Source organism: Mustelus asterias, chromosome 12 (assembly GCF_964213995.1).
Source record: "Mustelus asterias chromosome 12, sMusAst1.hap1.1, whole genome shotgun sequence".
Classification (NCBI taxonomy): domain Eukaryota; kingdom Metazoa; phylum Chordata; class Chondrichthyes; order Carcharhiniformes; family Triakidae; genus Mustelus; species Mustelus asterias.
Window position 1 is genome coordinate 40,371,778 of NC_135812.1, and position 27,640 is coordinate 40,399,417.

General features: G+C 41.8%; 1 protein-coding gene across 1 annotated transcript in view; it reads left to right on the top strand.

Annotated features, from left to right (window-relative positions):
• The window catches only part of tmem132e (transmembrane protein 132E), a 735,345-nt gene that overhangs the window by 130,696 nt on the left and 577,009 nt on the right, over positions 1–27,640 (top strand). The window contains exon 4 of the mRNA XM_078226016.1: positions 14,473–15,379. Within this exon, the coding sequence (XP_078082142.1) occupies positions 14,473–15,379 (907 nt within the window). The remainder of the gene's footprint in view (positions 1–14,472; positions 15,380–27,640) is intronic.

Sequence of the window (27,640 nt, forward strand, 5' to 3'; positions counted from 1 at the left end):
AAGCACAACTTGCCCTTCACGAATCCGTGCTGACTACCCCAGATTAATCCGCATCTTTCTAAATGGTCGTAAATCCCATCCCTCAGGACTTTTTCCATCAATTTACCAACCACCGAAGTAAGACTAACCGGTCTATAATTACCAAAGTCATTTCTATTCCCTTTCTTAAACAGAGGAACAACATTCGCCACTCTCCAGTCCTCTGGCACCATCCCCGTGGACAGTGAGGACCCAAAGATCAAAGCCAATGCCAAGATTGTGATACTTAAACGTCATCCGTCCTTCATCAGCATTCATATCCACTTCATAAACTCATAATATTCAAAAGAGAATTGTATACATACTGAAAGATGAACTTATCTTGCATTAAGTTGATCTTTCTCTGCACCCTAGCTATGACTGTAACATTACATTCTGCACTCTCTTGTTTCCTTCTCCACGAACGGTATGGTTTGTCTATATAGCGTGCAAGAAACAATACGTGACAATAATAAATCAAATCAAATAATTGAAGTAGGATCAATTGAATAGTTCTACCAAAGAGTTATCACAAGCATGATGGTCTGAATGGCCTCTTACTAAGATGTATCATTCTGTGATTTTATTTACTAATTGCCTTTTGAAAATTATTATTAAATCTGCTTCTACCACCCTATTGTTTTATGTGAAGATTTTTATTTCCTTTTAAATCAGTAGCAACAGCTTTCTTGAAGTAAGAATGCCGTGAATGTGTCAACTGCTTTTATTTGAGAACACCTTCCACAGTATTTGTGGAAATGCCATGATTTGGAAATCAAATAAGGGGTGCAGTTTTTAAAAAAATGCTTCTTCTGATGGCACACACGCAATTACATTTAAAATTTAAAGGGTCAGCGGTGGCCACAGGAAACACAAGTGATTTGGGCAGCAAGTCTGGGTTTATTGGAGGATCCAAATGCTCAGAGCCCCCAGGGAAAATGACATGGTCAGATATTACCAAAGGTTCTCTTTTGGGGTCATCAATTCACGTATCTTTGTGAGTAGCAGCTAATCCAAATGAGTAAATCATGATCAGCCTCGTCAATTGATGTCAAAACGTGTGACAGTTTGGAATTTGTGAGTTCTTGGATCCAACATACCACTGAAGACCACCATTTGTAATGAAGATGCATACAGAGAAGTGGGTTAGTTGTCACCTGACATGTCACTAAATCCACCATCAGACTCACCATGGCCTACTCTCCAGAATCGGTTGCATTCGTGGACACACGCATCTCCATCAAGGACAATCACCTCAGCACTTCACTGTACCGCAAGCCCACGGATAACCTCACGATGCTCCACTTCTCCAGCTTCCACCCTAAACATGTTAAAGAAGCCATCCCCTACGGACAAGCCCTCCATATACACAGGATCTGCGCAGATGAGGAGGATCGCAACAGACACCTCCAGACGCTGAAAGATGCCCTCATAAGAACAGGATATGGCGCTCATCGGTCGACAGTTCCGACCCACCACAGCGAAAAACCGCACCGACCTCCTCAGAAGACAAACACGGAACACGGCGGACAGAGTACCCTTCGTCATCCAGTACTTCCCCGGAGCAGAGAAGCTACGACATCTTCTCCGGAGCCTTCAACATGTTATTGATGAAGACGAACATCTCGCCAAGGCCATCCCCACACCCCCACTTCTTGCCTTCAAACAACCGCACAACCTGAAACAGACCATTGTCCGCAGCCTTCAGGAGAACAGTGACCACGACACCATACAACCCTGCCACAGCAACCTCTGCAAGACGTGCCGGATCATCAACACGGATGCCATCATCCCACGTGAGAACACCACCCACCAGGTACACGATACATACACTTGCAACTCGGCCAACGTTGTCTACCTGATATGCTGCAGGAAAGGATATCCCGAGGCATGTTACATTGGGGAGACCATGCAGACACTACGATAACAGATGAATGAACACCGCTCGACAATCACCAGGCAAGAGTGTTCTCTCCCTGTTGGGGAACACTTCAGCGGTCACGGGCATTCGGCCTCTGATCTTCGGATAAGCGTTCTCCAAGGTGGCCTTCACGACACACGACAACGCAGAGTCGCGGAGCAGAGACTGATGGCCAAGTTCCGCACACATGAGGACAGCCTCAACCGGGATATTGGGTTCATGTCACACTAATTGTAACCCCCACGACTTGCCTGGGCTTGCAAAATCTCACTAACTGTCCTGTCTGGAGACAATACACATCTCTTTAACCTGTGCTTAACCCTCTCTCCGCTCACATTGTCTGTACCTTTAAGACTTGATTACCTGTAAAGACTCGCATTCCAACCATTATTTTGCAAATTGAATTTGTGTCTTTATATGCCCTGTTTGTGAACAGAACTCCCACTTACCTGATGAAGGAGCAGCGCTCCAAAAGCTAGTGGCTTGTGCTACCAAATATACCTGTTGGACTTTAACCTGGTGTTGTGTGACTTCTTACTTCGTTTATTTAAGCCATGGGCTTAATACAGCAATACCGTGCTGCGAGGAGGTGGTGAGGCACCTGGATTTTCGTCTAAGTGTCCCATCTCGGAGCAGCCTGGTGCCCTTGTGCACTATTAGGAAAAAAGAGCACGTGCTTGCCACCCTGGGGGTTTCCTCTCAGGACATCCTCATGAGTCTCTCCTCAGCCCTTCTGCCATCATCTCTATTGCTGCCAGTAGGCAAGATTGTGGAATATGCCTCTGCACCATAGCAGGTGACCTCCAGGCCGTTGACCTCCAGAGATCACCTGCCATGATCTCAAAGGCAATGATGCAGCGCACTGAGCAGATTGCCTCCATGTCAGCTGCTGATGTTAGGATTACACCAAAGCATAGAGGTCCTTAAGAGAAAACTTAAAACTTTAAGAGTACAAAGGCTGTTTTCAAAAGTAGTTTGTCACCTTATATTGTTTTCAATTCATGATTTAAAAAAAAATCATGAATCATCATTTGTTGGGATTAGCTTTGTCAGAGAGCTAAATGTACTGACATGCCTCATGGTTGCCATACATTTATAGTTACAATAGAATTATGGATATTTCCTATTCTGTATTGTGGAGGAAATGATGATGTGTGTTTGCATTCCATTTTTATTAAATGTTTATGGTGGTGTGCACTTTTGTACTTGCCAGTCTGTGGGACATGGCTGAACATTCCGGCTTAGCTCACCCCTTACATGCATTGTCAAGGAAATTGTCTGAGATTATTCTAAATAGGGATAATTGAACTATTATAGGTGCACTCAATGCCTTGGAATGATAGTGCAGGATCTGAATCCTTGGCCACATTGATTAATGTATGTTCAAGTGTGAAGAAGTGTCCTCAGGATCAGTATTCATTACTGAGTATGTATGACAAAGGTTCACTAACCTTGCTGCTCTTGTGGCAAATGATGTGGGTCCAGAAATAGTTCCGGGACAGAGGCGGGTAGGGGTTGGTAGATACCCCGAGCAGGTAATGTAGTTTCGGTCATATAAGTACCTCCCTCTTAGTTGATTGAATCTGTATTCGGTTGTCCCTGGTATCCCTTGTATGTCTTGCACTGCATCCAGTAAGGGCACATGCACATTCGTGGCTTCCTCCTCAGAGTCATCCAATTCATCCTCATCTGAGGAGGAGTATTGCTTCTGCCTCTTGTTCTGTTCCATTCGTTCTCCTTTGCATGGCAGTATTATGCAGTGCACAGCAGACCACAACCACTTGTGATACCCTCTGTGGTGCATACTGCAGAGCCCCTCCAAACAAGTCAAAACAGTTGACGCGCATTTTCAGCAACCCATGGTTTGCTTGAAGATGGTTCTAGTGGAGGCGTGAGCTATATTGTACCACGGTTCCGCTGTACTGTAGGAATGTCTAATCAACCAGGTCCAGAGGGGATAGCCTTTATCACTCAGGATCCAGCAAGCAACCTGGACTGAGGCCTCAAAAAGCTTTGGGACCGGTGAGTAGCACAAGTGCAGGAGTCATGAGAGATTCCTGGGAAACAAGCACAGATGTGATTTACTCTTTGCTTATGGTAGCAGACTAGTTGGACTTCAATGACTGAAAGCCATTGCGCTTCACATATGCTACTGACTGGTTCCAGGGAGCTCTAATGGCAACATGAGTGTGTAGTTGATGACCTCTTGCACTCTAGGAAAAAAAGTTATGATGCTGAAGTTCAATACCTTTGCCTGGGAGTCCTCATCTGTGGAGAATTTGATGAATTTATTTGCAAGACAGAAGAGGATATTGGTTACCTTCTTTATGCACCTTTGTGTGGTAGCCTGCAAAATGATTTGGTTTGATTTATTTTTGTATGTATTAGCAAACAGTGAAAAGTACTGTTTCTTGCATGCTTTACAGACAAAGGATCCGTTCATAGAGAAGGGAAGGAGAGGGTGCAGAATGTAGTGTTATAGTCATAGCTATGGTATAGAGAAAGATCAACTTATAAGGTAGGTCCATTCAAAGGTCTGATGACCGCAGGGAAGAAGCTGTTCTTGAGTAGGTTGGTACGTGACCACAGACCTTTCTATCTTTTTCCTGATGGAAGAAGGTGCAAGACAGTATGTCCGGGATGCATGGGGTCCTTGATTATGTTGGCTGCTTTTTCGAGGCAGCGGGAAGTGTAGACAAAGGAGGCTCGTTTGCATGGGCTTCATTCACGACCCTTTGTAGTTTCTTGCAACCTTGGACAGAGCAGGAGCCATACCAAGCTGTGATACAACCAGAAAGAATGTTTTCAATGGTGCATCTGTAAAAGTTGGTGAGAGTCGTAGTGGACATGCCAAATGTCCTTAGACTCCTGAGAATGTAGAGGCATTAGTGGGCTTTCTTAACTATAACATCAGCACGGAGGGACCAGGACAGGTTGTTGGTGATTTGGATACCTAGAAACTTGAAGCTCTCGACCATTTCCACTTCATCCCTATTGATGTAGACAGGGGCATGCCCTCCACCGCACTTCCTGAATTTGATAACTATCTCCTTCATTTTACTGAAATTGAGGGAGAGATTATTATCGCCGCACCAGTTTAAGTTTTAAGTTTATTTATTAATGTCACAAGTAGGCTTCCATTAACACTACAATGAAGTTACTCCAGATTTTCTATCTCTTTCCTGTACTGCGTGTCGTCATTGTTTGAGAGCCGACGCGCTATGGTGGTGTCATCAGCAAATTTGAAAATCAAGTTGGAGGGGAATTTGGCCACATAGTTTTAGGTGTTTAAGGAGTATAGTAAGGGGCTAAGAACACAGCCTTGTGGGGCACTGGTGTTGAAATGGCACACCTGTCACCCATGGACACCTAGAAATAACTGCTGGGGAAAATGGAGTGCCACAGTCACCTTGCATGCCAGTATCTTGTGATCCCACCAAATCAGGTGGCAGGTCTTACTGTAGGATCCTACATATCTCCAAGACTACTTCCTGGGACAGCCTCAACTGTCTCTGACATTGCCTCTCTGACATTTCAAGATAGTTATTTCTTGTCTTGAAGACATGTTGATGTGCCAGTGCCTGTCTTCTACGATGGCTTACCTGGATGCCTGCCTCCTGACCAGCCTGCCCCTCAATTTTGTCTTTTGCTGGTCTTTGTGACCTCTGTTGGTTTGCAACAGCTGTCTTTAGTTGCATCCTCCGCTCCTGCTCCCAAACTTGCACAAATATTGGGGGTGTCCGACCCATAGCAAATGCACCAAGTTAACTGTATGAAGAAGGAAGGCATTTAAGTGAGCACCTCTTTGTACTTGGCTTTCATCCATACAGCTGCTGAGCAATGAAGTTTTCAAATCCTCCCATTGGCTGTACAAAACATTCCCGCCTCACCCTACACTCTGACTCCCACTTGCACCCAACCCATGGCATCTTCCCATTTAGACCTGGATTCTGCCAACTTAAATGTAAGTTTGAAGAAATGACCAACAAAAGAACAAGAATTGCCCTCCACCTCATACGCATCAGCATACATCCTCTCTTACCTTCAAATTCGAGCACACTATCCTTGACCCTTTGAACATCACTGTGCATTTTCCACCTGTCACTCTCAAACCTCACACCATCACTCTTGATCTATGACAGTGGGCATGCATCTTTCTCCCTTGACCCTACCGCCATCACTGTAGACATTCCACCTCTTATCCTAGACCCTCCCTCCTACATCATCTCTTATAGCCCTTTCAATCACTTGATTCGCCCTCTGCGATCTCTAACCCTACCTCCGAATTCATTGACCGTTTCTTAACTTCCCCTGTAACTGTGGACCTTCCCCAATACAGACGGCTTCCTCAATTCAACATTCAGGATCCAACGTTAGATGATGCTAAATCCACCTGTAGGATCCACCTTAATTTTGCATTGCCTGACTGCTACCCTCCTGACCACATCCAAGACTCCAGGTCCTTCCTGTTGCACAATTCCAAGCCCTGACTCCACCCGGCCCCCTTCCTTGCAGACCTGTTGTCCCTGATAGATAAATGCTCCTCACCCAAAGCTCTCCCTATTCTTAAATCGCCCTTGCCCCTTTTGACCCTTCATCCAAGGTGGCAGTGTCCTCCTCTCCACCCCTCTCCTGTGCTGAGATATCCACAAAAACAACTGCTTACCTGAGATCAAAATGCACAAACTTGACTGCATGCCATCTTTAAATGATCGCAAAACAGGAAGTATGAGTTTCCTGTTGCTGCTGACTTAATCTTGAAGGAAAGACTTCATTTGAAAGCGTTTTAAGATAATGAGTATTCATGAGATGAAAATGCATTGAAAATAGGAACACACCATCAGACAGCATGTGGCGCAATACACTATTGACTTAATCTCTTATGTCGCAACACTTTTGTCGAGAAACAGCGATTTAAGCTTCTGCCTAATTGAGTACCCTTGGCAGACACATTTCCCGCTCTTACGGAACCCATTGTATACCGTCCAAGGAGTGGGATTGGCTTGGTGATCAGTTTTACTTCCTTTTCAAAATATTACACTGAGGTTCCCATGTGTCGGGTCCATTAATTCCTTTGAACAGACGACGGGACAGCACTGGTATGGGGTTTAAAAGTGAATTTCTTTGATTGAACAGAACTTAATATTAACATGGCAACAGTGAAAAGGAAGCAAAAAGCGAACTTTTGTACTGAGCTTGAACAGGATCTTGAAACTGAACTGAAAACACACACTAAAATCAAAATATATCTCAACCGTTATCTCATTATTGTAAGTGTCCTTCGCAGGCTGTCTTTGTCTTGAAAAGCAAGCCTTGCAGCTGCTGTTATGAAAATCTTGTTTGTCAGCTGTTGTGTACTCTTCAGGAATGCTGTCAATTTTTAGCTAACCCAGCATGCCTTCTGAGTTTTAAAATATAGTCAAGTTAGCGGTCTTAGTTAACCCCGACAGTCTAGCATTTAAATGTAATTGCACAGGCAGAAATATCTCAAAGTGAAGTTTTTTGCATAGATGAAGCAAACAGGGCTAAGCATACATAGGATCTCTCACCATGTTTCAGATTTTACTATTATACTAATGCCCTTTGTAATGCAAACTCTTGGCCAATGTGTGAATCATAGTGCTTGGATATATTTAGTAACCATGAAAGCAATTTTAAATTTGTTTATGAGTGCATGATAGAGGTCCTTTTATTGCCGTGCAAAAACTGGGACAGATTCCATAGCATTATGTCAGAGCATAGACAAATATGAGGAGTGATGTTAATAATCAATATCAGTATAATGGATTGAAAAACCTAGACAGGAGGCGCTTGGTCAGACCAATCCGAGAGCACAAATTTCAGATCTGCACCTGTTTCCACAAACCACTTTTTCATGCATGTCAGTCGTTTATAATTGCAGCATATAATTTGTTTTAATACAAAGATGTGAAACATTTTTGACAGGTTCAAAAAGAACAATATAGGCTCAACCTTGTGATACTGACATGAGCACAAGGAAGTTTAATTTTTCTTGACATTTTTCCATCAACTATTTTAACGGAGGGTTCATGTTGTACATTTAAATTTATGCTGTAGAGTTGTATTTCATGTTTAACATATCCTCCAAGGAGAAATTATTTTTGGACTGAAAAGTTGAATTAGAATAGGAACAAATTGTACACCAAATAAAAGGTTAGATGTTGACTAGTGGAACCTTTTGCCCAGCTAATAATGCCAGCAGTAGAGTTAATTTATTTCAAGTGCTAGGTATCATCATCCTCAATGAATACCCTAGACCCTACGTCTGCTGTGATCCACAGTACTATATTTTGTTTGCTCTCCAGTAAACCATCAAAGGATATGTCACATATTTGTTCAGTACAGCAGTATGTCTTTATTTTAGCGAAGTCGTAGCTGGCTGGTGATCAGGCCATGGGTCCCACTGAACAGCCTGAGTAGGGGGCAACTGAAGAGGCCGAGGGCCAGATCAGCTGCCAGAGAGAGCCCTATGGATTGAGGAGAATGGGGGGATGTGGGCAGGCCCAAAATACAATCAGAAAGATAGGGTGGAATTTTAGGTTTTTGAGACTAATTGTGGTGGGTGGACAGCTTTGGTAATACTTTTCACACTGAGCTTGGAACTGCATTAATTATGCACAGGCAAGTCCCCTTCCGAGTTACCTGAGAGGCCAGCAGCTGATCGCCTGCCAATCATCAGCTGGCGGGTTGGAAGGTTCTGGCACCATATTTAAATAACAGTCCAGTACACTCGTATCACTCTCTCCAGCCCACCTATCTGCACCAGACAGTGCAAGATGTCAACAATCCAGAGGGAAAGAGGCTAGCAGCCTCAAGAAGATGTCTGTCCCTTGATTCAATTTCCCTCCCTCTGAGCCCATCATCTGTGAGGTGCCCTTGTCCCACCTAGACCTCTACCCACTGCATTGAGTCTTTGTCCTCACCCTTCCAGTAAATGATGTGGCATCCCTATGGTCTCCTTGTTTGTGAGCTTTTGATGCAGCCTTGTTGGGATCCAGCTTCCCCCTCAGTCTTCCCTCTGCCTTCCATTGTTCACCACCTCCTGGCCCCTCTGTCTTTCTTCGTGAGCCCTGGCCCTCCCCCTCTCCTTGCATAGCAACATTGCTCCCCTTGTCTTCATCAGGCCCCCACACAACCTCACGTTGTATTCCACCCCGGTCAAACTTCAAACCTTTGTTGCGGTGGCTGCATAAGTCCAACAGCACAGTCCCGTCCAGATAGACTCAGGTTGCATGGCTGCAGAGAGCAGGAGATCCTAACCCCTGGTGGCAGTACTGATCTGAGATGGTGATACAGGAGTGTCAATGGGTCAAGAAGCCCAGTGCTGTTCATGAAGACCAGCCCAGTGTGGAGATGGAGACTGGAAGACTCTGCCCTGGCAGAGGGCTGAACAGAGCATCCAGTGCAGAGCAACACTATGGCAGAAAGTTGTTGCACTGACCTCAAAGTGTCTTGCGAAGTGAGGACTGTCTTGTGCGTGCCACTCTATCAGTTGGGATTTAGGCTGACGTTATTTCACGCTGGCAAGATTGGAAGGCCTGACAGGATTACTGGTAGGCAGCTGTTTTAATAAGCGTTCATGAGATGCAAATAAATGAAAATGAATGCAAATAAAATTCATGCCACCAGCTGGTGGGAAGACTAGCCTGCCATTGGAAGAATTGCAACATGATTTTAAGTGGTGGGTTTCTGACATTTTCCAAATATTTCCAAACCCGCCACAGCTGAGGTGGGAGAATTCCACCCATTGGTTGTCTGCTGTACAACTGACTGATGAAACTTAAATATGCAGAATACATTTCACTGGTGAGGCCAAAAAGGTTTTAGAGGTTCATGTTGAGTTGAGGTAGGGGTGGGGGGTGAATGGTGATGGGTTCTTCAAATGTGAGGAGTATGGGGAGCCTGGGGTAAAACAATTTTATTCGTCAGTGGGAGGGATGGTGATCTCCTCCACATTCGAGGGCTGGGATCTCAAAGCAGGGCTGCAGCCATAAGATACAAACAAAAGCATTACTCATGAAAGCATGAGGGAGGGACATTTACACAATTAATTTAAATTTAGAATTATCTGTTTTCATTTTGTCCTCCATAAACATAGCTAACATGATTGCAAACTCAGAGTCATATGTTGCTCCATGATGGAAAGAGCCTGCAACTACATATATACTTGTAATTTCAATATAAAATACAATTAATGTTTTAACAATTAGAATCTTACTACATGTACGCACCACTAATGTTTGCTAGTACTTCAACATTAGAAAGCTTCCATCATAGCATCACTTATGGGAGTCCCTGTATTGCAACTAAATGTAGTGGAAAATGTTGAGATAAGCATTTTCAATTTCAAAATGTAATGTAACTAACATGCTTTTTCTCTTATACATTATATTTTTAAAACAAACTGTTCAACTGGAATGACATAGCATTGATGCTTTTACATTCCTTAGAAATTTAGAAAAAAATCTTTTTACAAATTGAAAAAGGATTTTTATTTTTGAAAACGTATTTTTAACTTATATATTATTTAAAGATAAATAAAAAGTCCCTGAAAAAACTAAGTGGGACTGTTTACCCCAAACAAAATTGTTTATTCATTTTGCAGTCGAAAGTAATATTTATTTCTGAACAAACATCACTTAAAATATGTTATCTCTTCATTATTACAGCAAACTTTGTGGGACCTTGCTGTGCATTATTCGCTGATATCTGAGGATTTTATAAAATAAAATGACTGAAATATTTAATTTGCTCTTGATACTGAGAAATCCATCAATAGGAACAGGAGTAGGCCATATGTCCCATTAAGCTTGCTTCACCATTCAGTGAGGTTGTGGCTGATTTTCTACCTCAACTCCGTCTTCCTTCACAATCCCCACATTCAATCCTCATATTCAAGGCTGGCAACTCTTTTACAGTAAAATCAAAAGCCTCTTCTTAAATCTAATACTGTCTTTAACTTCTTTTATTAAATATTATCGGGGCAGAGAACATTGGTGGGAATAGTCCGTAGACCCTCTAACAGTGTAAATCATGAAATTATAGGTACATGTAACAAGGATAATATGGTAATCCTGGGGGAACTTTAATTTTCATATCAACTGGGCATAGGACTATTTTACCTGTGGAGTTCTTATTCCTTCAGGAAATATGTATTTGCTCTTTATTATGAATTACTTTTTTATATGTTTGCCATTTCTTATAGACTGTCACATCACTTAATCTAATTTCCAATCTACCTTAGCTAACTCGTCCCTCATACTGATCTAATTTGCTTTATTCAGATTTAAGATTCTTGTTTTGGAATTAACTATATCAGTTTCATTCTCAAACGCAACATAAAATTATATAATTTTATGATCAATCTTTCCAGATATTCCTTTACTAAAAGGCTACTAATTAACTTGTTGGCCCTAGTTAGTTCCTTGACATGCTGATCTAGAAAAATATCTTGCATGCATTCCATGATTCATCCTTCTCACTATACAAAAATTGAAGTCCCCCAGGATTACCATATTATCCTTGTTACATGTACCTCTAATTTCATGATTTACACGCTGACTGTACAACTCTGTTGGAGGGCCTATGGACTATTTCCACCAATGTTCTCTACCCCTTATTTTTTTCTTAGCTCCATCCAAACTGATTCTACATCTTGATTTGCTGATCTAAGACTCTTTTTCTCTACTGTCTCCACACAATTCTTTATTCTCACAGCTACTCCTATCACTTCTAAAAGCCAAGAATCCTGGGATATTTAGTTCTCAACCGTGGCCTCTCAGCCAAAGTAAATATAAAACATTTTCAAACAGTGGGAAAAATCAGGTGATCAAATATTATGTGATCTAACATCTTGAGATCAAAGCTGTCCAACCAGACTCACCATTGCCAAGTAAAATGGATCTTTACAATTTGTCTTTTGTTACTGTGACACTGCAATAATATTAATCAGAACAACATCTAAGATTGTCCATAATGCAGGATATCTGGCACTGGATCAGGGTATTCTAGCCAATAAGTCCATGCTGTTTATGCTTCACTCAAGCAGCCTTCTATCTTTTCTCATCTAAATCTACCATTCTGTTGATCTATTCCCTTCTGTCTCAAATTCTTATCTCATTTCCTTAAAATGCATCTGGACTATTGACTTAACCATGACTTTAGGTTGCATCCCTACCACTCTTTGGGTAAAAGAATTTATTTTGAATTCCCGACTAGAATTCTTACTGACTATCTTTTATTGATGGCCTCTAGTTATGCTCTTCTCACTAGCAGAAACAACCTTTCTCTATCCACTCTTATCAAAACATTTCATAATTTTAAGTATTTCTATTAGCATACCTCTCTGTCTTTTTCTAATGGAAAAGAGACATGCCTGCCAAATGTTTCGTAATATATATATACTCTGCATCCACACATTTCTGGTATCCATCATTCTCTCAATTTAAAAATATTTTAAACAGAAATCTATAATTTACTAAGACAATCCTGACTGTGATCAGGCTCGTGTAAAAGCATCCATGACTTTATTCCCTGCTGTGGTTTAAAACCTCTTGAGTACATATGTACATAAATCTGGCTCTAATGTTGAAGATCATAAAATCTATGTAATTATGGTTTTGAATCTGGATTTTGCAGTGTATTTGTTGCTGATATATAGTTTATCTTGTATGTTCAAATAGGACAAAGCATATTATAGTATATTCCTGTTAAAGTTGCACTGAGGAACATCCTGCTCTGGAAACTATATTTTGACAATGCTATATTGACTAAAGTGCAGGTTTGTTACGCAGTAAATTTGATTTTGTTATAACAACTTTTGGAAAATATTTATATTTTCTGTAAATTTCACAAATGTCCAAATTCAGAGATGACTTTTCTGTAATTCTCACCGATACTGGCATTCATCTATCTTGCTCTATCTTCTTTCATAGTCCAGCGCTCCATTGTTCTCTTTTGTCAATGATCTTATCAGTAAATTAATCCTTCAACAGCAATTTGTATTTATGTAGTGGCTTAAACATAAAACATTCCAAAGTGCTTCACAGCACCATTATAAAATATACCATGACAACTGAGCCTCATGAGATAGTAGGGCAAATGACCAAAGCCAAAGAGGTAGGTTTTAAGAAGTGTCTTAAAGGAGGAAAGTGAGGTGGAGAGGTTTGGGGGAAAGTTAAAGAGCTTTGGAACTTGGCAGCTTAAAGAACAGCCACCACTGGAGGAGTGATTAAATTTGAGGATGCTCAAAAGGCCAGAATTATGAGCATGCCAATATCACAGAAGATAATGGGGTTGGACAAGATGACAGTGATAGGGAAGAGGTAAGGTATTTGAAAACAAAGATATGAATTTTAAAATCAAGTCATTGCTTAACTGGAAGCCAGTGATGGGTGAATAGCAAGGTGTGATATAGACAGCAGGGTTTTGGATGACCTCAGGTTGTTGGAAGGTAGAACATAGGACTATGATCAGGAGTGCCTTGGAATAGTCAAGTCCAGAGGTAAAAGCATGTATGAGGATTTTAGCAGCAGTTCAGCTGAGGCAGGGACAGAGTCAGGAAATTTTATGGTGGAAATAGGTAGGCTTGGTGATGGTGCTGCTATGTGGTCAGAAGCTCATCTTTGGATCAGGCAACCTTGTTCAGCCTCAGTCAAGCGAACTATATGCTGACCATTTTCCCATAAATGGACCAAGTTTCTCTTTATATTATGCAAATTGATTAATAATCATGAGGCTGCATGCTGTATATTAAGCATTTGCACATTGGTATAATTGCTGCTGCAATTAATGTAATACAAGACAGATGCTGAGAAACAGCTGCTGTATTAACCATTTTAATAGGAATTCGCACCTGTCTATCATATAGGAAAGGAAAATCAAGGTAAATTGAATTAAAATAAAAAAACTGCACAAGAAATATATTAGTACCTGTTTTACAGCCATAATTCAGGGAGCTAAGTGTGTAGTATGCTGGATGGTGTGCGACTGCACATTCTGTGCTGGAAATAGGCCACCCATTTATTGATAAAGTTTCTTTAGCAAGGGGTCAGAGCCTGAAATACGGGCTTTGAGGCAGAACAGGGAGGTCAGTGACCTGATATCTTTCCTGCTTCTGGGCAATCATCCTGGATGCGGGGAGTCAATTTAAGTGGGCTGATTGGGGCCATCACTGAAATGTTCCTGGTGGGACATGGACCTCCATTTGAGAGCCAAATCTATCAGGTGCCCAGTAGATGGCCTGAGGATCCATAAGGCCCGTTTTAATCTTTTTTGGTAAAACGTTATCATAATTCATTAGTCACATTCCTTTATTGAGAATAAATTTTTACTGTAATTATTTAATAAACTTTCAATTTCTGCGTCGCACGTTAAAAACTGTTGTGCTGCTCTTTATCAATTATTTTTATTGTCCAAGCTAATTGATAAGTTAGCTGTATGGATTATTATTGAAATGGAGGAACATTCAACACTTTGCAGACATGTTTCAGTTTTGCTTCTTCTTTTTACAGTTCACAGCAAAGAGTTGCCTACAAGTTCAGAAAGTTTGCAGAGCTTCTACACATCCCCAGCCTATCTTCCTGTGAACTACAAGCTCTCAAATGTACAGCTAGCCTTTTTCCTAAATAAGGACAAACTAAACCTACAATGGAACAGCACCAAGTCACTCCAACGCTTGGAACATTTTGTTGTATTTCAAACAAAAGAACTTCCAGTGGTGAATGCCACTTTTGGACCTTTCTCCATGGATCGTACTCTCCCAAAAGATATACTTCAGCCCACCAGTACATTGGAAGTGCTGGACCGATTCACTATGAATTGGAAGGTCAGAGCCTTCATTATCCAACAGAGGGTTCCCTTTAACCAACCACTTGTTCAAGTACTATTTTATGTGGCAGGTCGAGATTGGGATGATTTTGATGTTGTAGATAAATTGCCGTGTGCTAGACTTCATGCTTTCCGAGATGTGAGAGACATTAAAAGCTCCTGCAGGCTAAGGGGAATCTTAGCCATATGCCTAGTCCAAGTTGACTTGCCCCTTGCCTGGTTTAGTTCTGCCTCCTCAGCTTTGGGAAGAAAGAAACCGATGGATAATTTGGATATAATCAATGAAAATCTTCAAGTTGAACTATACTACACCCTGCATCCTCCAGATAGAAATGGCGAATGTAATGCCGGCAGCGACGCATCTTCTCGTAAAGGAAAAAACCTCAGGCAGGATGGATCTCACCAGCAGCCTCTGCTACGTATAGGAAGCATCAATTTGTATCAGCCTCCCCAAACTCAGTTAGTTCAGGAGCATCGACTCGATGGGAATATCTTCATTCGCTTGCCAGAAGGGCCACTAAAACCTGGGGAAATTCTTAGTATCTCTGTGTTTCTAACGCCAAATTCAACAGTGGAGCAATTCACTCTGAGGTACGGCATATGTCATTGTTTTTTCTTCCAAAGGCAACTTTAGATTGTATATGACTTGGAAAATAACATATTGGATATTAGTAGTTATAAAATGTGCATAAATCACTTGCATTTGTTGAAAATTCTACGCATTATGAAAATTCTACCTATTAAGTCAAAATGTAAGTACTTTGCTCTAATGCTCTGCCTGTGTTACCAAATGTTCATTCTGATGTGTCATCTGTAATGTCATATGCCAATTTCTTTCACATTTCTAACTGTCTTCTCATCTTTGGAATCAACTAGGATGCTGACCATTTTCCATGAATAATAACGGGAAAAATTCACCAGTTTATTGATTTTTTTTAAAAAATGCATGAGCATGCATGGAGCAGTTATTTAGAGCATAACCTGGATCATGCAACTCATAAGGAGATGGCTCTTTGATGTATGATATCTCTATGACCCAAGTGGAGCAGTAGATAGCTTGTATTTCCCTTGTTATGAAATCCTCAGCAGAAGAAAACACTTTTTTGAGTATCCCTGAAAGGTGCTTATATATAAGGCATTTATATATGAAATCATCAATGAATCGAGTTGGTCGGGAGGGGAGAGGACAGGAATTCCAAAGTTGCCACCTGATTCCCACCAACCACCATTTTGATCGGCTCGGGAAATATGGCAGATAACAATCTGACATGCAGGAAAATGGACTTTGGGACTGCCTAACTCAATTTTCAATTTCCTAGTTTAAAATTTTCAGTGAGGTTGGTGAGTTTCTGAAACCTCTGTGAACCATGTCAGGTCAGAGTGTTCATGAACCACGAGGGAAGCCTGTTCTGGAGTTTGAAACCTTTTAACATTTATTTAAAAGTTGGTGCCTTCTTTGCCTGTAGTAATTAGATGCTGTATATGTTAAGTGTGTTTTAATGCAGTAATTGATGATGGGTCTTTGGTCTCAAAAGGTAAGTTACCATTAAAATGACCAACATTGTGAAAATGTTCAGATGCATTGGAATACATTATCCACTTATTAAAGTGTTCTTCTGTATTCAACAATATTAAGATGTGTAATTTGGACGCTGTTGATTCAAAGTCCAGTTCTTTGCTCAGCCATTTTCAGCAGAAAAAAGAAGAAAGTGGTTATCTGTTCCACCAAAAAAGCTTTAATGAATTCAGCTCTACCAGTTTTGTTTACACAGTTTATATGGTCCAATGGAATACAATTATGAATGCTTGGCTGAGTTCCAGAACCTCTAATGGATTTAGCTAAGCAGTTGTTGTTGACACAACTAACAAGGGGACTGTGGGATCTTTTTGCTTGAGAGTTTGTGAGCAGTTAAGATAAGAGGTTTTTGAATGGCTGTTTGTTTAGTTTGAACATTTCATGGGTATCTTAAAGACTTCCCAATGTTATTATCGGGCTTGTGAGTTCTCCATTGTAGATATTGGGTGAGTGGGCATGAGGATATAGAGGGAAATAGGGATGGGTGGGGATTAAAGAAGGTTGAGGCTAAGGTGCCTAGCACATGTGTACAGAATTGGGCTGATGTCCCAATAATGGTGGTAGATCTTCTAACCTGCGCAGCTCTGTTCCTGCCTCAGACCTGCTTTGGGAGGAGGAGGCCCTGATTCAAACCTGCCCCCGCAGTCCATGGGGTGAAAATATGATGAGCATATTTGCTCATGGGCGGCACGGTAGCACAGTGGTTAGCACTGCTGCTTCACAGCTCCAGGGACATGGGTTCGAGTCCCGACTTGGGTCACTGTCCGTGTGGAGTTTGCACATTCTCCCTGTGTCTGCGTGGGTTTCCTCCGGTTTCCTCCCACAGTCCAAAGATGTGCGGGTTAGGTTGATTGGCCGTGCTAAAATTGCCCCTTAGTGTCCTGAGATGCGCAGGTTAGAGGGATTAGCGGGTAAATATGTAGGAATATGGGGGTAGGGCCTGGATTGTGGTCGGTACAGACTTGATGGGCCAAATGGCCTCTTTCTGCACTGTAGGGTTTCTATGATTCTATATGCGATGAATTAGGCGGGAATCAGGAGGTGGAAACCAGGGTCAGGAAGTAGCCCGACTCCTGATTCACACCTAAAAGGGAACATTGTACCCTTTATATTTTGTTCTAATTTCCATCCTGTCGTCCTTTCACTTGCTCAAAACCTATTCCTGTACATCTTTAATTTTTCCCATCATGTGGAAAGGTAATTGATCTGAAACATTGGCTGTGATTTAGAGGCTGCGCTAGTCACAAGCGCAAGTCTCATAATGGCTGCTAAATCTTGCGAGAAGCTAAAAAAGGGATTGGCACCAGCAAGATTTCAATTTCCGATCTTCCCGACATGCCCTCCCGCTCCCTCCAATGATGCAATGAGGTTCATGCCCAGGAGGAGTGCGAACTTGATTTGTATGCATTATAATACAATAGGCAGCATCATGCGGCTTACATGCCTGTCCTTTGTGATACCTGGCCAGGTATCGGGATACAGGACTACTGCCCACATACCCTGTAGTGTCATGCAGTCTAGTAAGGAGTTATTCCAAGACTTGGAAGCCCTGAGTTGACTTCCTCAATTCTAAAGAGGCTCATGATAATACAGCTATCACTGGCATCCCTGTCTCTCAGGTACCATTGAACTATAACATTAGGGTAGGTGAAGAAAGTACAGAGCCAACAGGAGTATGACAACATTAGTAAGAACTTGATGTAAATAGATTTCTGTGTAATAAAACTGTTTTGTGATATGACCTGTGTTCTGATGGAAGTTGATCTGTTTTATATTTGGGAGGATGCTGGAAGTGCGGTTCTGTGCAGTGGCAGGGGGAGGAACCCATTGTCATGGTCCATGTAGATACCAATGACATAGTTAGAGCAAGGAAAGAGGTTCTGCAGAGAGATTTTGAGGAGCTAGGCACTAAGTTAAACAACAGAATCTCAGGTTATAATCTCTGGATTATTACCTGAGCCACATGTAAATTGGCATGGGCATATGAAATTAGAGAGATGAATACATGGTTCAAAGAATCATGTGGGAAGAGTGGGTTTTGGTTCATGGGGCATGGGCATCAGGATGGGGAAAGTGGGGGCTGCACCGCTGGGACAGCCTACATCTGAACCATGCTGATATTAGTGTTCTTGCAAACAGCATAACCAGGGAAGTAGAGAGGACATTAAACTGAATAGAGGGGTTCTGGAGAGGGGATATTTAGGCTTACAAAGCAACAGGATATAGCAGCATTTCAAGGCAACTGTTTAGATAATGATACAGTAAGAGTTTTAACAACACTAGGTTAAAGTCCAACAGGTTTATTTGGTAGCAAATGCCATTAGCTTTCGGAGCGCTGCTCCTTTGTCAGATGGAGTGGATATCTGCTCTCAAACAGGGCATGCAGAGACACAAAATCAAGTTACAGAATACTGATTAGAATGCGAATCTCTACAGCCAAGCAGGTCTTAAAGATACAGACAATGTGAGTGGAGGGAGCATTAAGCACAGGTAAAGAGATGTGTATTGTCTCCAGACAGGACAGCCTGTGAGATTCTGCAAGTCCAGGAGGCAAGCTGTGGGGGTTACTGATAGTGTGACATAAATCCAATATCCCGGTTTAGGCTGTCCTCATGTGTGCGGAACTTGGCTATTAGTTTCTGCTCAGCGACTCTGCGCTGTCGTGTGTCATGAAGGCCGCCTTGGAGAATGTTACCCGAAGACCAGAGGCTGAATGCCCATGACCGCTGAAGTGCTCCCCCACAGGAAGAGAGCAGATATCCACTCCATCTGACAAAGGAGCAGCGCTCCAAAAGCTAATGGCATTTGCTACCAAATTAACCTGTTGGACTTTAACCTGGTGTTGTTAAAACTCTTACTGTGTTTACCCCAGTCCAACGCCGGCATCTCCACATCATAGGTAATGATACCCAGAGTGCGACCCTAACAGTAATATACTGTGGGAAGTAAAATAAATCAAGAGATAATAACGTTATGTAAAAATGGTAATACTTTAATCATGGTTGACTTTAGTCTTCATGTAGATTGGAAAAATCAAATTGGCAGAGGTAGCCATGAGGAAGAATTCATAAGTGTATTCGGGTCAGTTTTCTAGAACAATGTTGTGGATCCAACCAGTGATCAGGCTATTTTGGATCTGGTAATGTGTAATAATGCAAGTTTAATAAACAATCTCAGAGTAAAAGATTCCCGAGGAAACTGTGACCATAAACATGATAGAATTTAGCATTCAGTTTGAGAATGAGATATTTGGGTCAGAAACAATGCTACACTTAAATGAGGATAATTAAAAAGGAATGAGGGCAGAGTTGGCTAGAGTGGACTCGGAAAGGTGTTCAGCAAGAAGGTTGATCATCAATGTCAGGTGTTTATGAAAATAGTTTATGAGCCACAACGAAGATGGATCTCAGTGAGGAAGAAGGATTTTAGGAAGGGGATAAATCAACCATGGTTAGCCAAGGAAGTTGAAGATAGTATTAAATTGGAAGAAAAAAACATATTTGCCAGAATTTTCTGGCTGTTCACACCAGTGGGATTCTCCAGTCCTGCCAGCAGCGCACCTCTGCCTGCAGTTTTGTGACAGTGTGAGGTGACATCAGTGGGAAATCCCTTTGACAGCGACTGGACCAAAGAATCCTGCCACTAGCAAATAGTGCGTCACCTTCCACTGCTGGGAGACCAGCAAATTTCACCTATAATGTGGCAAAGATTAGTAGTAAGCCAGAGGGTTGTGATTTTTTTTTAAAAAAACAACAAAAGATGATAAAAAAATAAAGAGGGAAAAGATAAACTATGAGGGTAAACTAGCAAGTAATATAAAAACGGGCAGCAAGATCTTCTTTAAATATATAAAAAGGAAGAGAGAGAGGCCAAAGTGAACATAGGCTCTTAGCAAGAGACTGGGGAAATACTAATGGGGAACTAAGAAATGACAGAGGAATTAAACAAATATTTTGTGTTGGTATTCGGTGGAAGACAATGATAATATTCCAAATATGCCAACTAATCAAAGGGCAGAAGGAGGGAAGGAAATAAATATAATAGCTATCACTAGAGAAAAAGTACTAGGGAAACTAGGGCACGGTAGCACAGTGGTTAGCACTGCTGCTTCACAGCTCCAGGGTCCCGGGTTCGATTCCCGGCTCGGGTCACTGTCTGTGTGGAGTTTGCACATTCTCCTCGTGTCTGCGTGGGTTTCCTCCGGGTGCTCCGGTTTCCTCCCACAGTCCAAAGATGTGCGGGTTAGGTTGATTGGCCAGGTTAAAAAAATTGCCCCTTAGAGTCCTGGGATGTGTAGGTTAGAGGGATTAGCGGGTAAAATATGTGGGGGTAGGGCCTAGGTGGGATTGTGGTCGGTGCAGACTCGATGGGCCGAATGGCCTCCTTCTGCACTGTAGGGTTTCTATGATTTCTATGATAACTAATGGGACCGAAAAGTCCCATGGACCTGATGGGTTGCATCCCAGGATATTAAAGGAAGTAGCTACAGAAATAGTGGATGCACTGTTAGTAATCTTCCAAGAATCCTTAAATTCTGGAAAAGTCGTAGAGGATTGGAAAACTGCTAATGTAACTACATTATTCAAAAACTGAGGGAGACAAAAAACAGGTAACTATAGGCCAGTTAGCTTAACTTCTGTCATTGGGAAAATGTTAGAATCCAATATAAAGGGTGTAATAGCAGAGCATTTAGAAATGCATAATATAATCAAACATAGTCAGCATGACTTCATGAAAGGGAAAATCATGCCTAACAAATTTATGAGAATTCTTTGAAGTAATAAAATGTACGATAGATAAAGGGGAACCAATAGATGTAATATACTTGGGTTTCCAAAAAACATTTAATAAGGTACTGCATGAGAGACTTCTTAATAAAATAAGAGCCTATGGTCTTGTGGGTAATACATTAGGATGGAGGATTGGCTAATGAATAGAAGACAGAGAATTGGGCTAAGAGGGGCATTTTCAGGATGATAACCTGTAACTAGTAGAGTGTCACAGGTATCAGTGCCAGAGCCACAATTATTCACAATATCTATTAAATACTTGGATGAGGAAGTGAATGTACTATTGCCAAGTTTGCAGACGACACAAAAATAGGTGGGAAGGCAAGTGGTGAGGATGATGCAAAGAGTAGACAGAGGGATATAGACAGGTTAGGTGAGTGGGCAAAACTTGACAGATGGAATATAATGTAGGAAAATGTGAAGTTATGCATTTTGGTAGGAAGAATAAAGGAGCTGAATATCATTTAAATGGAGAAAGACTGAAGAAAACTGCAGCACAAAGGGATTTGTGAGGTCTTCATGCTTAAGTCACAAGAGGCTAGTATGTAAGTTCAGCAGTTAATAGGGAAGGCAAATAGAATGTTGGCCTTTATTTCAAAGGGAATGGAATATAAAAGTAGGAAGTCTTGCTAAAATATACAAGGCAGTACTTAGACCACACCTGAAATACTTTTGGTTCCCTTATGTAAAGAACAATATAGTGGCATTGGAGGCAGTCCAAAGAAATTTCACAAGATTAATCCTGAGGGATTTTCTAATGAGGAGACGTTATGTGGGTTGGGTGTGTACTCATTGGAGTCCAGAAGAATGAGACATTGAGACATAGAGGATTCTCAGGGAGCTTGACACCGTAGATGTTGGGGCGAAATTTCCTGTTCCGTCTGCCACGGGAATCGTAGCGGGTGACAGGCGGCCAATGGAAAGGTCTGTTGACCTTGGGCAAGATTTTCCAGTTTCGGGACGAGTGTTGCCAGAAACTCCCGCCCATTGTATCTCCTTTGGGAGAGTCTAGCTCCAGAGGGTCTAATCTCAGTTTAATGGGTTGCCCATTTAAGATGGATTTCTTCTCTCAGAGGGTAGTCAATCTGCAGAATTCTTTACCGCAGAGAGCTGTAGAGGCTGGGTCATTAAGTACGTTCAAGTCTGAGATAGACACACTTTTAATCAATAAGGGAATCAAGAGTCATGGGGATAAGATGGGAAAGTGGAATTGGGGATTATGTCAGATCAGTCATGATATTGAATGGCGGAGCAGACTCAAAATGGCCTGCTTCTGTTCCTACGTCTTGTGGTCTTTCTATGCCTTCTGACCGGAATTTTGCCTCATATTGACTCAATTTAGTGAATAGTCTCTAGACTTTGGTGAAAGAGTACTTGTTAGTCAATCTTCTGCAATTTAGATAGATATGATAGTGATTTTTAAGGAGCGTCTTGACAAATACATGAATAGGATGGGGATAGAGGGATATGGTCCCCGGAAGGGTAAGGGGTTTTAGTTCAGTTGGGCAGCATGGTCGGCGCAGGCTTGGAGGGCCGAGGGGCCTGTTCCTGTGCTGTAATTTTCTTTGTTCTTTGTTGCATATTCTGCATAATTTCCTTCTCCTGATCCTGTTTGTCCCCATTATAAGAAAGTTCATGGTGGACCCTGTAGTAAGTATAACGAGGGTGAGAAACAATAAATTTCCCTGCCAAAACACGCGGAAAGATCATTTACAGAACCTTTTTTTATTCTTTCACGGGATCTGAGTGTTGCTGGCAAGACCAGCATTGTTTTTACCCATTCCCAATTGCCCTTAAGAACATGGTGGTGAGCTGCCTTCTTAAACTACTGCAGTCTATTTGGTATAGAGATGTCAACAGTGCTGTTAGGTAGAGTTCTAAGTTTTTTGACCTAGATTTGTATGTAGATGTTTCTTTCGTTAAAGAACTTATACAAATATCCCTACTGTGCACGCGTGTCTCAAAAAATTGGATAACTCTCAATTTATGAGGCAAATTAGAGTAAGACTGAGGTGCTTTCACTAAACTTTAATTAATTGTTATACCCTATGCACCCCAAACATACTCTCTCCCATCTTCTTCCATCGGGAAAAAGATCCAAAAGTCTGAAGACATGTACCAACCGACTCAAGAACAGCTTCTTCCCTGCTGCCATCATTTTGAATGGACCTTCCTCGCATTAAATTGATCTTTCGCTACACCCTAGCTATCACTGTAACATAACATTCTGCCTTCTCTCCTTTCTTTCTCTAAATACGGTATGCTTTGTCTGTATAGCACGCAAGAAAAAATACTTTTCACTGTATACTAATACATGCGACAATGATAAATCAAATCAAAAAATTAAATCAATCTACGCCTTCAATCTGAATTGAATTTCCAAAGAAAGGATTTAACTGGGTATATGTATCGTAACCTACAGTTGTCAAAAAGCAGAGATTAATGTTTAAGACACTAGTCGCCAATCCACACTTAGAGCCCGATTTTACCATTTTCATTCTAAGTGCTGAATCTGGGCGCAATTCAGATCCGACTTGGAAATCTGCTTTCAGGCACCCCCATTAGCACTTAGCCTGAAAAAAAAATCACAAGTCTGAATTGTGCTGTGGGCGGGGATTAGCGTGCCCGAAACAATCGGAGCTTTGAACAGTGCATGCACAGCGAGGAAAAAAATTTGAAAATCGCGCCACTGTCACATTGCTCCCGGGCCGCAAAAAGCGGATAAAGCGGCCCGAGAACGAAAAGCGGGAGCGATGGTCCCCACAGACATCATCCCCACCCCTACAACATAACTTTCCCCCTTACCCACCCACCACCCCCTGCTACCCAGACCGATCATGACCCTCTGCCCCCTTTGCTCCCCACCGATCACCCGAAGAGTGGCAGCGGACCCCCGCCCAACCAGAGATCCATCTGGACTCCCTCCCAGTATATTTCATGTACTCACAGCCAAGTACTTTGACAATTTCACTAATTAAGTGGATGTGCACTATTATAGCTGTGTAATCCCTTCTCTCTGCTGCCTGTACTTGCACAATCCACGAGGTACATATCCAGACCTTTATTGAAGTTGTGTAATGAAACATATAGGTGCGTGTACAAATAACCGTTGCTTGATTCAACAACCTTTGGAATTGTGTTTAGCAATAGCCAACTTGCAGTAAATTCTCAGAGCTGCATTTCCAAGTTTACAGGATAATTTGGGAAATGGTAATAAGATCATTTCTACTTCTTCTGAACTTGCTGGTGCAGGGGGAAAAAAACAACATTCATGGTAAGTGAAATATAATCTAAGCAGCATTTATAACAGGAATGATCAGAATTAGAAATGTGATGGGATAGAATCAACTTCCCCCCACCCACACCAGACAACGATTCCTCCCCCCCCCCCAGAGAATGATCGGGCCTAATTTCCCTTTAATTTCATAGAAAGGGAAATGTTTCTACTTCTGAGTTCACATTTTGCAAAAAGGAAGGACCAATCGAGTATGCAGATAGTAAGGAAAATCAAAGTATAGATTTGCCTCTTAGAACCTAATAAACCTTGCTAAATGATGTTAAAGTCCGTTTTTCAGACACACTTACGTACTTGATGTAAAAGCAAAACACTGACCTTTACAGATGACCTAGTCCTTTATTTTCAAGTAAGTACAAGCTTTTTTGGAGGATCGCTTTTCTAACTCAGTATAGTGTTCTGAGTCTAGCCAAATGATTCTACCTCGAACAGGGGGGATGTCTCTCCCTTTATCCTCTTTTTACAGTAATTCGTCACGTACATAGTATTACTACAGTATTACTTCAGCCAAATCACGTGTTTAACCACAGCAAAATACAAAGACAGTTGAAAAAACTTAAATATGTCAAAAATCCCCCCCCCCGGCCCCCCGGTTGCCATAGAAATCACACGTCCACCATTGCTCCAGTGTGAGATAATAAACGTTTCCCATATATCTTGGGACTCTATTTTGCACATAGAACAAATTTTATCTTTCAGAAACGAGGACACATTAGGAGTTGATATAGGGAATGTGTTACCAGCACAAATTGTTCCAGACAGTTTTAAGCTTATCTGCATTTGCAAGTTCAAAAGTTTGCTTAGCTCGCGCACATTTTTTTATTTAAAAAACCAAGATCATAGCAAATTCATGGGATGTTAACCCCTTAACATCTCAATGGGACCCAGCTCGGACTGGAATTAATGTGACAAGAGGATAGCAACGCTCAGGGTAATCCAAGGAATTTGAGAAAATGGGACAGTACATCACTAACAACAGGTAGTGGTCCAGGAGAACAGCCTGTTGGCCAGGTTAATCACACAGAAAACAAACAACCTGATTAAACCCTGTAAATGTAATTGCATCTATCACTACTGGAAGACATACTTTATTGATTCTTATAAATCATATGCTGGACATAAATCACATACTTTATTGATTCTTATAAATCATATGCTGGACAGCAAGGTGTTCTACAAATTCCTCTGGAACAATATTAAAATTTCAATTTGTTACATTTGCAAAAATGCAAAAATGTTGTAACTCCGATCAAAGGTAATTCTATTAAATCTGTAATTGATGTTCATACATGCTTAGTCTGTTTTAAAGCTCATTTCATTAGTCGTTGAGTGAGCTGGGAATTCGATTGTGCATTTCACCTTGTATTAGAGACGATAGAGATTTGTTATCACATGTCGAGTTAATGTTGCTATTTTATCTTGATATATTGACAGCCCTATTTTAAAATAAATTGCGAGTTTAATATGAATAGGTTCATTTGAATGAATAGAATCATTTCTATGATTCTATGAAGTATTCAGTACTTTCCAATTTTTCTTGGCTTGCTCAGGCTGGAGGATGGGAAGATGGTGGGAAAGTGGTACGATATTCAAATCTAAATAACATTTGAGTCTTCTGTTTACTTATTTCAAGTGAAGTTTAAGCCTGAGCACAAAAAGAAGCTGAGATATTAAGGCATTAGGTGGAATTTTCCCGCCCACAGCAGATTTTATGGCGGACAGGAATGGAGAAACAAGGGGCAGGGAAAAAGTCAGAAATCGATCAGCGTAAAAACAGTTTGTAATTCTCCCGATGGTAGCTTAATGGTGGGTCGGTTAAACTCTGCCTTATCGCATGAATGCAATTTGCATTTATTTAAATCTGAAGAATGCTCATTAAAACTGCTGTTTTCTGGAATCTTCTCATGCCTTACAATCTTGCGTCACTCCAGTGTGAAATTACGGCCTCAAACCCATTTGAAACTGAGATGTGCCCAAGTCAGAACTCAGCTTGCTTGTGATTTCGAGCTGAGTGCAACATACATAGCCTACCTGTCATAATGCTGCACCACTCATGTTGCATTTAATGCCAAACTGTTGGAGCAGTAGGGTTGGTCCCCTCCTGGCCTTTGTCGACATTGTCTGCTAGGACAGCACTCTTCTGTGGGACTCATGCAAGCCACCACTCCCAGACACCGACCAGTACTGCGCCCGGGGTCCTGGTGTTCAGAGATCTTCTGTCCTAGTGGCTGACACTCTTGTTGACAAGAACATCACTGTGTTGTGGTACTGAGGCAAAACTCCATTTTCACAAATGAGCATTGATACCGGGGGTGAGGTGTGAGGGGTGGCTGGGATGACAAAAACCAGGAGGGTAATGGGGAGGGAAGGTTGTGCAAGGGCTGTGAGAGGGAAAAGGGTGCACAATGGAAGGTAGAAGGGCAAGGAAGTGGAGAAGGATGAGGAACAATGGAAGGCTGAAGGTAGACCGAGGGGTGGAAATCTGGATGTGACAAGGCTACAAGAAACACTGACAAACAAGGGGGTCAAATGGGTACCACATTTTTGACTGAAAGGGGATGCATTCTGACTCTGGAATAGGAGAGGGGAGTTGTTAGTCCGGCACATGAGGAATGGGTTGCATGGAGACTTGGAAGGTGGGTGGGGGTAGTGGGTGTGGTTTGGGAAGGGACACTAGTTTTTAGTCCTCATGGCAATAGGGAACTTTCTGAAAATCCAACTCCTTGGTCTGAGGTTTGCAGTCAGGAGTCATAGAATACAGACACTGCTGGGGCAATGTGGAAAGAAGTCACAGATTACAGGCAGTTTAGGACCAATGTAGACCTCATAGTCAGAAGTCAGAGATAGGAGACAGTCCAGGGGTGCACAGGGCATGTCGTAAGAGGAATCACTTGGAGCAAGGTATACTCCAGCTGCAGGGAGGCACAAAGGCTGTGTTGTCCAGATGAGAAAAGCACAGGTTGATGTGCAGGCTTCTTTCACAGTCACTGTCCCTGGGCTTGGCTGTCACTGTTATGGGCTGTAGAGGAAATAACTGGAGGTATCTGCAGCCTGTAGATTGGAAACAAGTAATAAACTGGGGGAGGGGAGTATGTGAAGCTCTCCTGGAAGGGGAGTGGGGGGTGGAGGTGCTAGTTATACCTCAGTAAGTGACCGTGCAAACAGCCTCCAGAAGAGGTGATTAGAAATCT